At 37.5% G+C, this 16,700-nt stretch overlaps 1 protein-coding gene across 3 annotated transcripts in view; it reads right to left on the reverse strand.

Moving 5' to 3' along the window:
- The window catches only part of LOC143253079 (uncharacterized), a 48,242-nt gene that overhangs the window by 13,577 nt on the left and 17,965 nt on the right, over positions 1-16,700 (reverse strand). For all 3 annotated transcript variants that reach the window (XM_076506290.1, XM_076506292.1, XM_076506291.1), the window contains exons 4-6: positions 9,440-9,602; positions 7,805-7,917; positions 888-1,074 (exon numbers count right to left, since the gene is read on the reverse strand). In XM_076506290.1, coding sequence (XP_076362405.1) covers positions 888-1,074; positions 7,805-7,917; positions 9,440-9,602 — 463 coding nt within the window. The remainder of the gene's footprint in view (positions 1-887; positions 1,075-7,804; positions 7,918-9,439; positions 9,603-16,700) is intronic.

Raw genomic sequence — 16,700 nt, forward strand, 5'->3', positions numbered from 1 at the left:
CCTACAAATATTCCTCAATGGCATTTGATGTTATTACTGAATGTGTGTGAAACTGGTTTTTAATTGAGCTTCATAATTATTTGAATGAACAAAAAAGCATACCACAAGAAAAATAATAAAAATTACAATTATTTGGATATATAAAATAACTTCTTGATAAATACTAAGAGTAATAAGTAATAAATCTAGTTACCATGTTGTTTTATTTACAGACTAGCTGAAGCACCTGTCATCTGGACAAAAGTTATGTAAATTAATGATTAATGAAAGGTTATCTTAGTTAACAAAAAGTTGTTTCCCTTATATCTGTAAAATGTTAAAAAAGCAAAACAACAAATTTGAATGTATCCCCACATGGATCCAATGAGCCTTTATGCCACATTTGGTAAAGATCTATCAACAGAGGTGAAATAGTGGCAACAAACTCAAAAATGCACACAAAAACCACAAAACTGAAAATCTGTATCTCCATGTGGATCCAATAACCACTGTACCAAATTTGGTGAACATCCACACCCTGCAGTGTAGTTACATGGACATACAACAGATAGTTCTATTATATTTATATACATAACAGTACAATTTTTACAATTGATTTGTAGAAATAGCTTTATTAACTATTAACTTCAGTGGGAAAAACAAAATTATGAAGAGGATAAGTACTTTTCTGAATTTCACTGTTCTGAGGATCAAACAGATTGAAAAATATATTTTTCTAAGCCTGAAATTATATGTCAAATCTTAGTGCAGCAGTACTGAAAAGGAAGACAAGAAATCACGAGAACCAGGAAAACTTACTGTTTTGGTTAATTGGGGGCTTTGACATTCTGGGATTTTGACACTTGCTTAACAATAATGCATGCCTGTGTGACAAAATGAAAGATTACCTTGCAGTTAGGCCTGCAATCATGATTAATAAAAGCAGCTGGTCCAAGCCACAACTGAGCACAGTTCTTTCGACAAGAATACATGACACTGAAGTCATTTTTTCCAGGCTGTAGCAGCTGAGATTCTTCCTCCTCTGTGAGTTCAGCAATACAACCAACTAGGTAGGGGATCTTCTCTGTTTTCTCCCTGAAATATTCATTGAATTATGCTTTCACAAGAAATATGCATTTCTTGCACCCAAATAAATATAAGATATATTTAATCCTGCTTTAACATACAGAATATTTTTTAACATTCAAATAATCTTCTTGAAACACCCAAATCTGCTTTAAAATTCTCTTAAAGACTTCTGTATTAATCCTTTCACCCAGTCACAACCACTTCACAGTTATATTTAAAATTTAATCATAGAACTTTATTATCAATTTATATCAATAAATTTAGTATGAAGTAGTAGTAGCAGTAGAGCCCTTTATCATTTGCAGCTACTAGGCCTGACCAATATCTCTAAGATGTTTATTATTACATTATTATTATAACTATTATTATTTATTACTGCTATAGATTGCTCATTTATGACTGTGTTTTGTGTATTTAATAAATAAAATTTAAAAATTCTTTCAAATTTTTTTTCATATTCTGAATTCTTACTCATAAATGTCATTATCTGCATCGTTTTTGTCTTTGTCTCAGCCTTTTGTTGGTGAGATGCCGATTTTGCATGTCTGGAACAATCGTTTATCCCACCATGCACCACAGAAAAATCTATGAGACAAACTGTACAAAACGCATGACTGTCACTGACTTTTGATGCAATGACCATTTATTTTGCACCATACCCTTTCTAAATTTTTGATTCACAGTTTTAGTCCTTTTAGATTTGCCAGAAACAAGACAATCTGGTGAACAAGATTTTTTCTCTTTTTTTTCCCATCTTGTGAACAATCGCATTGGTGTTTCTATGCCGCTTAGAAAACGAGAAATACCCATCTACGCGAGCGCTGATTGGCTGACAAGCACTGACGACGTAACTATGGATTCCCACACGTACCAGGAAGAAGCACTGCACTCAAACTATTGGTAGACATCGGAGATACAAATATTTTTTATTATTTCAAGCACAAACATGATTATCACAAGTAGCCATTTGGACTATGTCTTTTATTTATTATGAAATATTATTTGTATCTCAATAGAAATTTTCTTTTCACCCCTTTCAAGCCCCGAGGAAACAATTTATCACTTTATTTTATAGGCCTATATAAGATATAATAATTTGGGAGTTGCAACAAGTCGTAATGTATACACCAAAATCATAATGATTATGCTCAAATCGTAATGGTTGGCATCTCTGATAATGCACAAACTTGTAGCTTATTATGCAAAAATATGTAATTTTTGTAACATGTATACTTTTTAAATTATTTTTATTTTATTGCTGGGGTTATAGTTTGCTTTATTTAGGCTTTTTCCCTCAAGATTGAAATAAACCTGTTGCTGAAAACATGCTCACACTTTAGAGCAACTGACACACTATAAAACTAATAATAAACTAAACTTTGTGAAACTAATTTATCTACACCTATTATATGTTTTCATCAAACTCACTATACAAAATTAAATGACCAAAGCAAAACACAGAGGTTGGTCAGTACCAAAATAATAACTTAAAAGAAGCTAATATTCGTGGGGTAATGCAACAGTCAATTTTGGCACGAGAAAAACTGAAAACCATCTACATCAATGCTTGGAATCTGCACAAAGGTATATTTTTACCAAATTCTATGTAGTTGACATAAATATTAATAGTTCATGAAAACTGCAAATTGTGCTTTCCATGCTGAAAAGTGGAGCACAAGACAAAAATTCCAAAATCATCTATAACTCTGTGTGGGAAATGCAAAGAATATCTCTGTACTAAATTCCAAGAAAACTGCTAAAAATAAAGCTACAGAATTAAGTAAAACCTATAAAGTTATGGTTTCAATTTACCTTGTTAACCTGAAGATGACCTAAGAAGGTTGATTGATTGATTGATTTAGTGTTTTATGGCACAAGTCAGCGAGGCTATCTGCGCCAGACATTCGGTAAAAATGTAAAAAAATAAATGTAGTAATAGACATAAATGGAAATGAAGGTAAAACAAAAAAGTATAAAACCAATATTGACACCTAGTCTACAATGTTAAGATAGAAGGCAGAGTATAAGAAGTTGTAACGTATTTACTCTAGCAAAAAGGTAATGATAATAACCCGCCAGGAAGACTAACAGGTAAGTTCAAGAACCACCGTCAATCACCTGAAGTTGGCCTTTCCAGTCCTGGTTCTGGGTTATGTGTCATAGCAGCTATTATCAAAATGTAAAAGAATAAAAGTTTTAAGAGACACTCCGCAAAATCGTAATAATGAGTAGCCAAATGTCCAGTAAAAGGATAAAAGTCAAGTAAATGGAGTAAAATTTGTAAAAGTAATTGAAGATAAAAGCAAATGAAAGGTGGTGGGATGCTTTGGTAAGGAATGAAGTTTCGGAAGTATATTGTAAATATAGTTGCAAACGGCGAAGGTGTAGAGAAGGTTCATGAGATTCAATGTATATACTTTGAACTGGAGAGGTATGGAAAGCCCCAGTGAGAGCCATAGACCATTGATCCATAATAGAGTTTGGATCTAATAAGAGCACGATATACCTTTAACATTGAACAGCAATCTGCCCCCCAACTGGTAGAAGAGAGAACACGGAGGATGTTCAGTGCTCTTGTGCATTTGACCCGAAGCTGCTTTAAGTGTGGTATAAAGGTCAGTTTACGATCAAAGATAAGCCCCAAGAACTTGGTCTCCGGGACCACTGGCAGCAAAACTTCACCGATATGAAGTTCAGGGTCAGGGTGAATACCCCGTCGATGGCAAAAGTGCATGCATACAGTTTTGGAGAGAGAGAGAAATTAAAGCCGTTCGCCAGAGTCCACTTCCGTACACAATTGAGGGCAGTTTGCAGTTGCCGCTCAATATATCTCATGTTTGACGACTGACATGAGATGTGAAAAACGTCGACATACAGCCCATTCGCAACAGTGAGACGGAGTTGTTCAGTGATGGCATTTATCTTTATACTGAAGAGTGTAACACTCAATACACAGCCTTGAGGGACTCCAAGTTCCTGTACAAAAGAACGGGAAAGTGTCGAACCCACACAAAATTGGAATCTCCTGTCCATTAAAAATTTTTTAATAAACATGGGTAGATGGCCACGTAACCCATATGTATGGAGGTCTCGCAAAACGCCATACCTCCATGTTGTGTCATAAGCCTTCTCTATGTCAAAGAATATTGATACAAGATGTTGGCGGTTGAGAAAGGCTTCTCTGATAGATGTTTCAAGAAGAATTAGGTGGTCTGTGGTGGAGTGCTGTCGACGGAACCCACACTGGGTGGGCGAGAGGAGGGTGTTTGATTGAAGGAACCAAACAAGACGAGCATTAACCATCCTCTCTAATGTCTTACAGAGACAGCTCGTCAAAGCAATTGGACGGTAGTTTGAAGGAATCTTGGGATCTTTCCCTGGCTTAGAGAAAGGTAAAATAATAGCCTGGTGCCAGGCATCAGGAAAAACATTCTCCTGCCAGATCCGGTTGAAAACAATCAGAAGGATATCAAGAGAAGCAGGAGATAGATGGTGCAGCATGTCATAATGAATATCATCAGGTCCAACAGACGTACTGGCAGACCGATGAAGGGCCATTTTTTAGTTCCACCAGGGTAAAGGGACAATTATAGTCAAAGAAACAGTCAGTTCGAAAGGAAAGAGGTGATCACTCTGCCCGAGTCTTGATGGGGCACCTAGAGTGTTAGCAATGTTCCGAACATCAGTCACCTCCTGACCATCAGAGAGTAGGATCGAGAGGGGGACAGAATTGTAGTGCCCATTAACCTTTCGAATCCTGTCCCATATGATCTTGGAATTGGTGGTAAAAGATATGCTGGTTGTGAACTTAATCCAAGATTCCTTCTGGCTTTGACGTCTTACCCACCTAGCATGTGCACAGGCCCGTTGGAAAGCAACTCGGTTTGAAAGTGTGGGATATCTACGAAAAGTATCCCAGGCCCGCTTTTTGAGCCTTCCGTGCTAAGTGGCAAGCAGGATTCCACCACGGACGAGGATATCGTGGAAAACGTGTTGAGGTTTTAGGAATACACTGAGCAGCTGCATGTGTAATACAGTCAATTACCGCTGCTACACAGTCGTCTATTGATGGCTGATTTATGATGGCAGGATCAAGTTCTGCGAGAGCAGTGAAAGTGGACCAGTCTGCCTGATCCAGCTTCCATTGGGGCACGTGGGTAGGGTGGCATCGACCACGGCCAGTCTCTCCCAAAAGGATCAGAAAATGATCACTGCCTAGTGGATTATTGTCAACCCTCCATGAAAAATGGGAGAATAATGAAGGGGAGCAAACTGAGAGATCAATAGCGGTAAAGGACTGACTAGGTGCATGAAAGTAAGTGGAAGAACCAGTGTTGAAAAGAGAAAGATTGTGATCAGAGAGCATCCGCTCTACAGATCGGCCCCTCCCATCAATAATAGCACTTCCCCCAGAGGGGATGATGTCCATTAAAATCCCCTAGGATTAGAAATGGAGATGGCAACTGTTCAATGAGAGCATCAAGATCTGATTGATCATATGTCTTTCCAGGGAACAGCTACAGAGAACAAACCGTGATGGTATGACCCAAGGAAACACGGATGGCTATGGCCTCCAAGGGTGTGTTGAGTGACAAAGACAGGGTGGGCACGTGTTGATCAACCAACAGTGCCACCCCTCCATGTACTCGACCATCACACAACCTGTCATTTCTGTACAGAGAAAACTGCCAAATGGAGACAGTATCAGCAGTTTTGAGAAATGTTTCTTGTAAAGAAAGACAAACAGGATGGTAGGAAGCAATCAGCGTTTTGATATCATCCAGATTAGAACGTAAACCTCGACAGTTCCATTGTATCAAGGTGGCCATTTTTAAGAACGGGTAGGTGAAGTGGCTGGAGAACCCTTCGGTTTACGACCACGTCTTTTTTCTTTACTGTCTTTAGTCGGAGGAGGTCTATCAACCTCCATGGATCCTGCTCTGGGTCGGGTGGGCAGGTTTTTTGTTATTGGAAGGGGAATCCAGTGACTGAGGATGCGAACGAATAATTGTTTTGTCTCTTGTGGTGGGAGAAAAAGATGTATCAGAAGAAATGCCTGTATTTGAAACTGAAGGACGTGGATCTTGAGGTTTGTTGGAAGGTATGGGAGGAACAAAGATGGGTGTGGAATTCGATTCATCAACCCTTTTAACCATGGAGGTCAAAAGGCTTTTCATTTGTTTTTAAAACGATTCTCTTGGAGGTACAGAGAGATCTGTCTGCACTTCCACTGTAGTTGTGGAATGAAGTGCAGCAGCATATGTCGAGATGGAGTTGTGGACAGCAATTTCCGAGCTTCAGGATAACTAATGTTATGTGTCGTTTTCAAACGCTGCATCTCTTTTTTCCTCCAATCATTTTGGGCAAGAATGAAAGTAAGAGGGGTGAGAACCATTGCAGTTTACGCAATGTGGGTTCATGTCACAGTCATAGGCATCGTGGTCCTTGCCTCCACAATGAGCACATGTCAGGGAACCACAACAAGATGTCTTTGAGTGGCCGAATCTCTGACATTGGAAACATCAAGAGGGTTTGGTATGTATGGCAATCCTGCAATGAGATAATCTGCCTTGATGGTGGCAGGTGCATGAAGTAAATGTTAAACGAGGATATTTGTTGGCAGTGTAACTCCATCTTTGCATGGAGATGCCTTGCAGAAACTCCTTGAGTGGAGAGACCAGCGAGAATCTCTGACTTGGGAGCGTTCTTCAAATCCTTTCAACAATAACTCTCGTGAAGAATTCAAGGTAGCATGGGGTGTAACCTCAATAGGTATATCCCCAATTGCCTTTGAATTCAAGAGGAGTTCACTGTGTTGGGATGTGGATGTTTCAACCAATATGTCACCAGATTGAAGTTTCTTTACTGACTTTGGAGAGCCAGCAAGTCCCTCTAGTCCCTTTTGAATAAAAAAAAGGGGACATTTGCCCTAAAGGTTTTTCCAAAAGAGAATGTAATATAAGAAAATGAGGTACGTGTGTTACTGATGTTGAAGATTGCTGTTTTGAGTATTCAAAGCGTGGTCGCTTTACCCATTGACTGTTTCTTTACAATTTTATTTAAATTTTTTGGAGGATCCATAGGACAAAGAAAAAATTTCGGTACCCACTGACCCCACCCACCATGGAGCCCTACAAGGGGATGCACTACAAAGTCATGCAAGGACAATGCAGCAACGCCAGGGTTTCGTGAGCACTATACCCAAACACCAGCATCAGGCACAATGTCCACAACACCCGTTGAGAACTTCCAACACTGGTACTTGGTTGACTCTAGCCCAAGTGGACCAGCTGATTGACCCAAGGGGGGCCACCCAAAGGCCACCTGTCTACAGGAATTCGGGGCCAAAGTGGTGTGTTAGGGTTGGACCCCTCAACCACCAGGATCCTCTCCTCCCCTTCACGAGTCACCACGCATGGCAAACACGTGGGTGGATGTTTAGATCCCAGAGCAGGTAACCAGATAGAACAGAACCTTCCCTGAGAGGTCCCCTCACCACATACAGGAATCCACACCGAGGGGACCTAAGAAGGTTGAAACGTTGTTACGTACTTTATTTTAATTAAAGTTTTAATACCCATACCAGCCATTTTGAGAATACATAGGTGAAGTTTTGTCTGATGAACCAGAAAATAACGAATAAGAACATTAAGCTTACCATATAAACCTAAATAGAATGAACAACAAACAAGTACGTCATTCAAATATTCCAGAGATTTACTACCATGACACATACCATTTCTTTGTAGCACAAATTTTGGCCCCAATATTTCCTTCCATTGAGTATCTCTTGCAAGGTTGCATTTCAAATCCTGCTTCTTTGTCAAACATTCTTAAGTAGCGAAACACCTTGTAAAAGATAAAAATAAATTTGCTTCTTATTAAAAATCAATGAATGCTACACATTCAAATACTTAAATTATAATAATTAAATTATTATAACCTAGATATCTTCTATATTTTTTGTTATTAATAAGTAATAAGTTTAGTTTAAGAAAATTAGTAATGCATATTTTACAAAATATTCACATGACTATCACAGCTGTCTATTGGTGACATATAGTTCCCATAACTTACATTTAGTGGGGGATGGACATGCTGGTTCTAAACCTTGGTGAGTGCTTTTCATAAATTATGGATCAAATACAATATTTTCATGTTACTTAAGATATCAATTCATATACATAAATTCAGCCAAATATAAAGGTCTAATCAAGTGTATTTTTCTTCTTTTGCTCATGGAACAACTGATTTTGTGAACAGCTTGATGATACTGGTAAAATAAAAAACTCAAATATTCAAATATAAGATAATATATAACTCAGGTGCTTTTAATCCTATCCAACCAGATATTTTTTATTGAGCATGACACAAAGTTCTAGCTTCTTACATTCAAAATTTTATTAAACTATTTTTTGTTTATGTTATACCAATAAGAAAGGCACAAAATCTTAACATTATACATATTTTAACACTATACAAGTTTTAAATTCTTAATTCTACAAGGCAATACTTAAAAAAAATCTTGAATTTCCCCTAGTATGACATGTGACTTTTTGTTTCTTAGCCGGTTATCATCCTTATTTTATCCACCATCCTTCAGAAAATTATGAAATTACATGTAAATTACTCTATAAAGTTAACAGTACTCAGATAAACACCATTTTAGAAAGTCTTAGGGATTACACAAAGGAAGTTTCAGATTGACATAAGTATTTTTAATTTTAACATGAAAATTACTTTGCACACAGACTATTCAAAATAAACACTCAATATATACATAGACAAATATTCATTTTATTAGAAATACATCAATAAAAATATGATTTTGTGTATGTTAAAGACTTGTTATATTAAGTGAAATACTGTGGAATTTTCTGAAGATATACAGAAAGTTAGAAGTACTTAATCTAAAAAGATTTTAAATGAGTACAGTAAGGGCCCATGGTTGGTTATACAGACCAATTGTGTGTTGATAATTAATGATGACAAGAAATATGACAGAAATATAAAAACCTTCACTAATACATCCAAATGGTGTTTACAAAACCTTACTTTTTCCCACATTCAGGATATGTTCACATAAAAATTTTTAATACTGTTGAAAATTCTTACCTTTATTAATCTATAAAGATTTGTACCAGTTTCCATTTAGTATTTAGCTGGATACTCTCTTCACCAAAGCCAACAAATTATAATAAAGTACATGAGCTAACAAAGATTAGCTGAAACTAGAAAATTTGTTTCAACTGTAAAACTGTATAAACAGGTTACAGGGCACACATTTAATGATTACAAAGTATTTATCATGTATATAAATATTTTTGCTTATTTCAAAATGTGAATAAGAATGAACAAGAACTGCACTCACATGTTCACGAAAAATCTGCTGCTGGTGTTTAGACCTTGATAAAAGCATAGTGGTCATCCACTCTCCCTCAGTTAATTGTTTGTAAGCTTTTTCATAATTCTGATGCTGAATGAAGTTTACTATAATTTGTTTTAAGTCTTGATCAACTTTTGGTTGTCGAAATCTAAAAAAAACATGACAAATGAATTATTTCTCATTACTTTTACTTTTTTTTATGCATGAAAACAATACAATGAAAACTTCCTTATAATTGCTTTGTGATATAAAAACACTTTATGCCAACAAAATATAGAAGAAAGCAATGTTGCATATGAAAAACTTTCTATCTTGCACTAACATACAGAAGTTGAATTTCATAATGATCCAGCCAATTTATCACACATTAAGTTTTCTAAAATAAGCCATTTCATCAAGGTAACCAGATTAAATTGTAAGTAATTTGCTCTAGAAATGAACAATTAACTTTATTACCTATGAGCACCAATTACATTAATCAGTGTCATGAAAATAACTGATGGAAATTAGCATTTATAACAAATTCAAGTAACTGAAATATTACCATTATGATTTATCAGTTATTTTTAATTAATTCAAGGTTTTTTACCTTAACTCATTAGTGTCAGGACTCACTAAAATAATCAACTTGTCAAAATGTTTAAGATTACTATTTTTGATTATCCCAACACTTCAAAGTCTCATATGAAAGTAACTGACTGTGTCCTACAATTGATACATTAGTAACTTTCACTAGTTGCCCAGCTCTAGTTTGCTCATAATTATTCAGAAACATTTTAATGATGAGAAAGAATGCAGAGTAAAAACATTTTAATGAAAAAACACATCAGTTACATGGACACTCAATAGAATGTATGCATCTGTCATACAGCATTCTTCATACTTCTTTCTCAAAAAAATACAAAAATGTGTATGTTTGTCTGTCATTATCAATGGATATGGACTATTTTTAGCAAAACAATAAGGAATAATATTCTACACATGCTCACCAAGTTTCATCAAAATCCAATCATCTTTAACTGAATTATTGAACAAATATAGTATGAAAACTTAGTCCCCAGCTTAGAAAATAATTTTTGTGAATGTGCTGTGACTGGTCTGTAAAAAAACTAGTCACTTATAATTCGAATCATAATCAAAACGTACATACCAACTTTTGTTGAAATCCCTCAGCCTTTTTCAAGAAAGTTTGCTGACACACACACACAATTGTAAAGCTTATTTTTTCCACAAGTGGTAAAGTAAGGCCATTTGACCCACAGGTATCAAAATATTGAGAGCCATTACCTGTTATACAGTTCAACTAAGAAATTACAACACATAAATAATAGTATATTATATGAACTCAAGGGCCATTGACATTTCTAAAAGAAAAATTATGAGTCTGTCACACTTTACTGACAAACAATAAACATTATTACTTTACTGAGCAGAATGTTAAAGTATCGAAATTTTCAGGATCAGGTGGAATGTAGAAATGGGAATTTAGCAAAAGCAGATAGGAGAAAAAGGAGACCCAAATGTCACAAGCCACAGAGGATGCAGGAAGGAAAGCAGGTTCCATATAATGGATAAGTAGTGGTACAAGGACTTGGCAACACTGAAAACAAAATTATCTGACCTACAATGATCATAGGCAGAAGAAATACACCATGAAAGAGAGGAGAAATGGGAAATGCGTAAACAGAGTTTCAAACAGAGGTAAGGTTAGGACACAAAAGACAACAATAATGTCCCATACCAGAAGTGGCAGATGCCTTAGTGACTAACAAAGCTTGGAAGATCAGATAATCATGGCAGGAGAAACAAAGACCATGCAGAAATGGAAAAAACAGAAGGTATGAGCTAATGCTGCCTGACACCCAAAACTACTCTCAAAAGAATTATGTGAGTCACTATGACATACAGAAAACCATTGGTTGGGAATCCAAGAAGCTCAGAGTCAATGCCCAGGAGAAACAAATGCTCTATGTGCACCATTAGGTGATCAAAGAAGAAGGGCAATTGGAACAGACAAAATATGAAGCTATTCTGTAAGAAAAACCGTAAAATTTCACCAAGAACATGACAAAAGCAAGGTGGAAAGATGGAAGACAGACAGTGCAGGATGAAGTGGCAATGACTGTGTTGATGACACAGGTTAGAACAAAAGGAAAAATGGAGGGCAGGAACTGAGGGATCCAAGGTTCAGTAGGCCAGGAAGGAGCAACTAGAAAACTGTGCATGGAGAAGCAAGGATGAAGGAGGCCACATGAACAAATCCTGGCTGAAGACAACAACCAAGGCATGAAAATGGAAAATTGAGGACCATAACCGAAGTAATTTGAATTAAGGGTGTTGAAAAAGGCAACAATAACAGGAGTGTCTAGATACAGACAGAGCTACCAAAAAATGTTTGGATGCCAGGACCACACCATAGGATAAATGAAATCCAGATAAGATGACTGACCAAAAGAATTAATATACCCATGACATGATGAGGCATGAAAAAAATTTTATGTGTGAGGGTTCAAGAAAGAAGTTCCATAGTACAAAAACATAGGGATTAAGAGCTTGTGCCTTGTGGGTGATCAATATGTCACCTGATAGAAGTTTCAGAATAGATCATAACCTCCTGGCAGATGGTAGGAGGAAACAGATGAGGCAAAGTCAAGTGAATAGCCAGGAGTTTAAGAACAATAATGTGAAATGAAATCTCCACTGCCAACCAATGATCTGAAACCTCCTGGTGATAGACCCATGCATCCCAGCTCTGATGGGAAATATCCATAACAGATGTTACTTAGGCTATGAAGAAGAAAGTGGGACTCTTGCCAATATATGGGTCTTGTCAACACCAAAAAAAGATTGACAATCAAGGAAAAAGAAAAGTGAACAGGAAAACCCAAGGGATCTCATGCAAGGTTCCACTGGTCATGAAGGACCCACCAAAGCAAATACATGAGCCCTGCCAAGGGGTATGACAGGTGTTAGAGGCAACCACCACACCTAAAGCTATAGAGCCTTGTTAGTAGGAAGTATAAAGGAGCAGAAAAGGCAGTCCGAATGGCCAGCTACGTAGAAGAGAGCTCAAGAGATGTACGGCCTGAACGGAGATGGGTGTTGAAGAAAACAGTCAGAAGTATATAGTACTGGATAGGAAAGACCTCTCGAATGCGAATAATAACCATACAGCTTTGAGATGGAGATGATGAGTAAGACGCGCCAATTCCCTTTGGTAAAGGACAAGATGAAGCCAGTTGTCCATGTACATGAGGAAGCACAGTCCCCTTGTGTGAATATTCCAAGCAAAGGGGACAAACCTCTAAAAAACAACATATGGTGCAGAAGTAAGACCAAAAGACAGAATCCTAAAATGTATACCATTCCATGATGAGAAAATTGGCAGGAATAAAACCTGTGTGGAGCAGGTTCATCAACCTGATGTGGTAAGAGGTCAAGAACTGCCTCAGACACTGGCATGATCAGGGATCCTGAGAAGGAAGGAAGAAAATGCTATGCATTGCTGCAAAAAAACCCAAAAAAACACTGAAAAGCAATACTGCAGAAAATTAAAACAGATAGGTCTGAAATGGCTAAGGTCAGGAAACAGAACTTCGTTGGTTGGTTTGGTGTTTCATGGCACAAAGCAACTAGGCTATCTGCACCAAACATCCAGTAAAAAGTTAAAATTATTAAAATTCATAAAAGGACATTAAGGTAAAACAAAACAAAGTTTAATTTTTGAATTAAAAACATAAATAGCATTAAATCCAATATTTACATATAGTCGACAACAATAAGAAAAAAACTACAGTAATACAAGTTGTAAAGGACTTTCTGTAGCATAATTGAAATAATCATAACCTGCCAGAAAGACAAACAGGTAAGTTCAAAAACCACTGTTAGTCACCTGAAGTTGGCCTTGCCAGTCCTGGTTATTTGATGTTATAGACATTTTCATCAAGTAAAGTAATACAACTTTTAAAAGATAGGAAGCTAAATTTTAATTATTATAACTCACCAAGATAACTAACGGGTAGTTCAAACAGCAGTGTTAGTCACGTGAAGTTGGCCTTTCCAGTCCTGGTTTCAAGTTATTTGACTTATACAGCCATTTTCTAATTTCAAATCAAACTAGATGTACTTTGATTCTTATAAGAAAATCACATTTAAAAAGGTCTAATGTATAAATTTAAAAACTTAAATAGCATTAAAAAGATTAATGGCTTTTAAAACTCCTAAAAACATTTCTAAGGTGGACTGTAACCATTGCCAATAACACTGTAACTTTATGGATAAACCTTGGGACAGAACATGTTTAAAATGGTGCCGTTGTTGCGAGTTGTAATGATAAGACAGTAAAATGTGGCTTATTGTAACTTTAGTGTTACATAGACAACACATTGGTGCATCAGTCCCAGATAAAAGAAAATAATGAGTAAAAAACTGTGACCAATGCATAGTTTAGTTAGAACAATTTCCTCTTTCTGATCCTTACAGAAGCAAGATAGCCAAAGTCCAATAGAGGGTTTTATTTGGAAAAGCTCATTTTCACGTTGCTCACTCCAAGTTGACTGCCAATTGGCATGGAGCCAAGCCTTGAATACAGGACCATAGTCCACATATGAAACAGGCAACGCAGTCATAGTGCCAGAGCAGACAGATTTAGCTGCAGTGTCAGGGAGCCCGTTCCCGAGAATACCAACATAGCCCAGTATCCAGAAAAACTGGATAGAAATAGATGTTAAAGAGAAATAAGTCAGTCGGTTTTGCATATTGGTGAAAACAGGGTGTGAACTAAAGTGAAGCAATTCCAAGGCCAGTAGAGAACTAAGCAAGTCAGTATAAATAGTGCAATTTGAGTACTGCTTAGCTTCAATGTGATCCAAGGCAAGAGAAATGGAATACAGTTAAGAAGTAAACATAAAAGCTGTAGAGGGGATTCTGCATGCAATCACTTAACCACAAAAAACCATGACAGAGCCCACAGAGTCACCTGATTTTGAACCATCTGTATACACAGGAATGGAAGAATGGTTCAAAAGATGTTCAGCAAATAACAGACAGTATTTCTAATCGGGAGTGTTTACTTTTCTCAGAAGACTTAAAGACAGGTCACAATTGGGGACTGTAAAAGCCATGGTGTAATGAGCTGAGCAGTGGATACAACAATGTTATCCAAGGACAGATCCAATTCATCCAACTGCTCCTGGATATAAAGACCAAAAGGAGCAATGGCAGATTGCCTGTTCTGAAAAAGCATGGCCCACCAAGGAAGGAAAACACAACCCCAGGTGGGATGCTTTTGTAAGGAACAAAGTTTCAAAGCATACATTAAAGACAGTTGCAAACAGCAGAGGTGAAAAGAAGGTTCATGAGACTGTGTATAAGCTCTGAAACTGGGAAAAGTGTGGAAATCCCCAGTTCAGAACCAAAGTCCCTGATGATGAATGGGGTCCAGCAAATTTAAGGCCAAATTCCTGGCAGAGCCATAGACCAGTGATCCATAGTCAAGTTTCAATCAATCGCTGCTCATGTGTGGTATAAAGGTCAGCTTACTGTCCCAAGATAAGCCCCAAGAACTGTCTAAGGGACCACAGGCAGCACAACTTTACGAATATGGATTTCAGGATCAGGATGAATACCCCATTGGCAGCAAAAGTGCATGCAAATGGTTTAAGAAAGATAGAAGTTAAAGCCGTTTGCTGTGTTCCACTTCAGTAAATGACTGAGGGCAGTCTGTAGCTGCTGCTCAATATACCTCATGTTAGACAACTGAGATATGTGAAAGTCGCTGATATAGAGCCTGTTTGCAACAGTAAAAGGGAGTTGTTCAGTGATGACATTAATCGTTATACTGAAAAGTGTGATACTCAAAACACAGCCCTGAGAGTCTTTGAGTTCGTGTAGAAAAGAATGGGAAAGTGTTGAAACAAACTTAGAATCGCCTACCCATTAAAAATTTCTTAATAAAAATGGGCAAATGTCCACATAACCCATATATATGGTCTTGCAAAATGTCATACCTCCATGTTGTATCATAAGCCTTCTCATTTACACAAGATGCTGTCGTTTGAGAAAGGCTTCTCTGATTGACGTTTCAAGTCGAATCAGGTGGTCCATGGTGGAGCACTCTCATTGAAACCCACACTGGGTGAACGAGAGGAGGTTGTTTGATTCGAGGAACAAAACAAGACGAGCATTAACCATCCTCTCCAAGGTCTTACAGAGACAGCTTGTCAAAGCAATTGGATGGTAATTTAAAGGAATCTTGGGATCCTTCCCAGGCTTAGAGAAAGGTAGTACAACAGCCTGGTGCCAGTTATCAAGAGAAACTCTCTCCTGTCCAGATCCAGTTAAAAATAATCAGAAGAATAGCAAGAGAAGCAGGAGATTGATGGCACAGCATTTCATAGTGCACATCATCAGGTCTAACTGATGTACTGCCAGACCAATGAAGAGCCAGTTTGAGTTCCACCAGTGTAAAGGGACAATTATAGTCATAAGAGACAATCAGCTCAAAAGAAAAGAGGTGACTGCTTTACCTGAGTCTTGATGGCTAAGAAAATGGAGAAAGAAGCAGAAGTGCTAGATACCTGGCAAAAGCTTTCACCTAGAACAGTGGCGATGCTCTGCATATCAGCTACTTCCTGGCTATCAGAGAGCATGATCGAGAGGGAGACAGAATTATATTGCTGACTGATATTTTGAATTTTTGTCCCATATGACTTTGGAACAGGTGGTAGAAGATACAGTGGAGCGCCGTTAAGCCGCGGTATTTGGGAGGTCAACCCACTTAACCGCGGCTTAAGTGGTCCGCAGCTTAAACCTTTGTGACTGAAAAGCCGAAGTCACCAACAGCTCCGCCGAGGAGCCTCATCCGGGCCATTGTGTGATCATTATATCGGATTATAGAATTAAAAATAATACTTTAATTTACCGCGGATTAACTTTAATGTATGGAGAGGTGTGATTCGGTAACAATGGTGGCCTCCATAAAGCTGACATAGAGAGCGGATAAGGTAGATTAACGGTCAATTTCTATTGTAATATATTTTATTTATTTCCCAAATTAAAGCAAATCCTTTTTTAATATCCCCTTGAAGTTATAAAGCCAGGATTAAATTCGTAAGTCGCGTTTTTACACGTTCTTATATTAGCGGTGAGCCACGATAATCCTCACTCACATCGCTCACGAGACTTGCTACAGCGGCTTAAGCGATTTAAAGGTTTACTGGTCCGCGGCTTAATGGCGCTCCACTGT

This window comes from Tachypleus tridentatus, chromosome 6 (genome assembly GCF_004210375.1).
Source record: "Tachypleus tridentatus isolate NWPU-2018 chromosome 6, ASM421037v1, whole genome shotgun sequence".
In the NCBI taxonomy this organism is placed as follows: domain Eukaryota; kingdom Metazoa; phylum Arthropoda; class Merostomata; order Xiphosura; family Limulidae; genus Tachypleus; species Tachypleus tridentatus.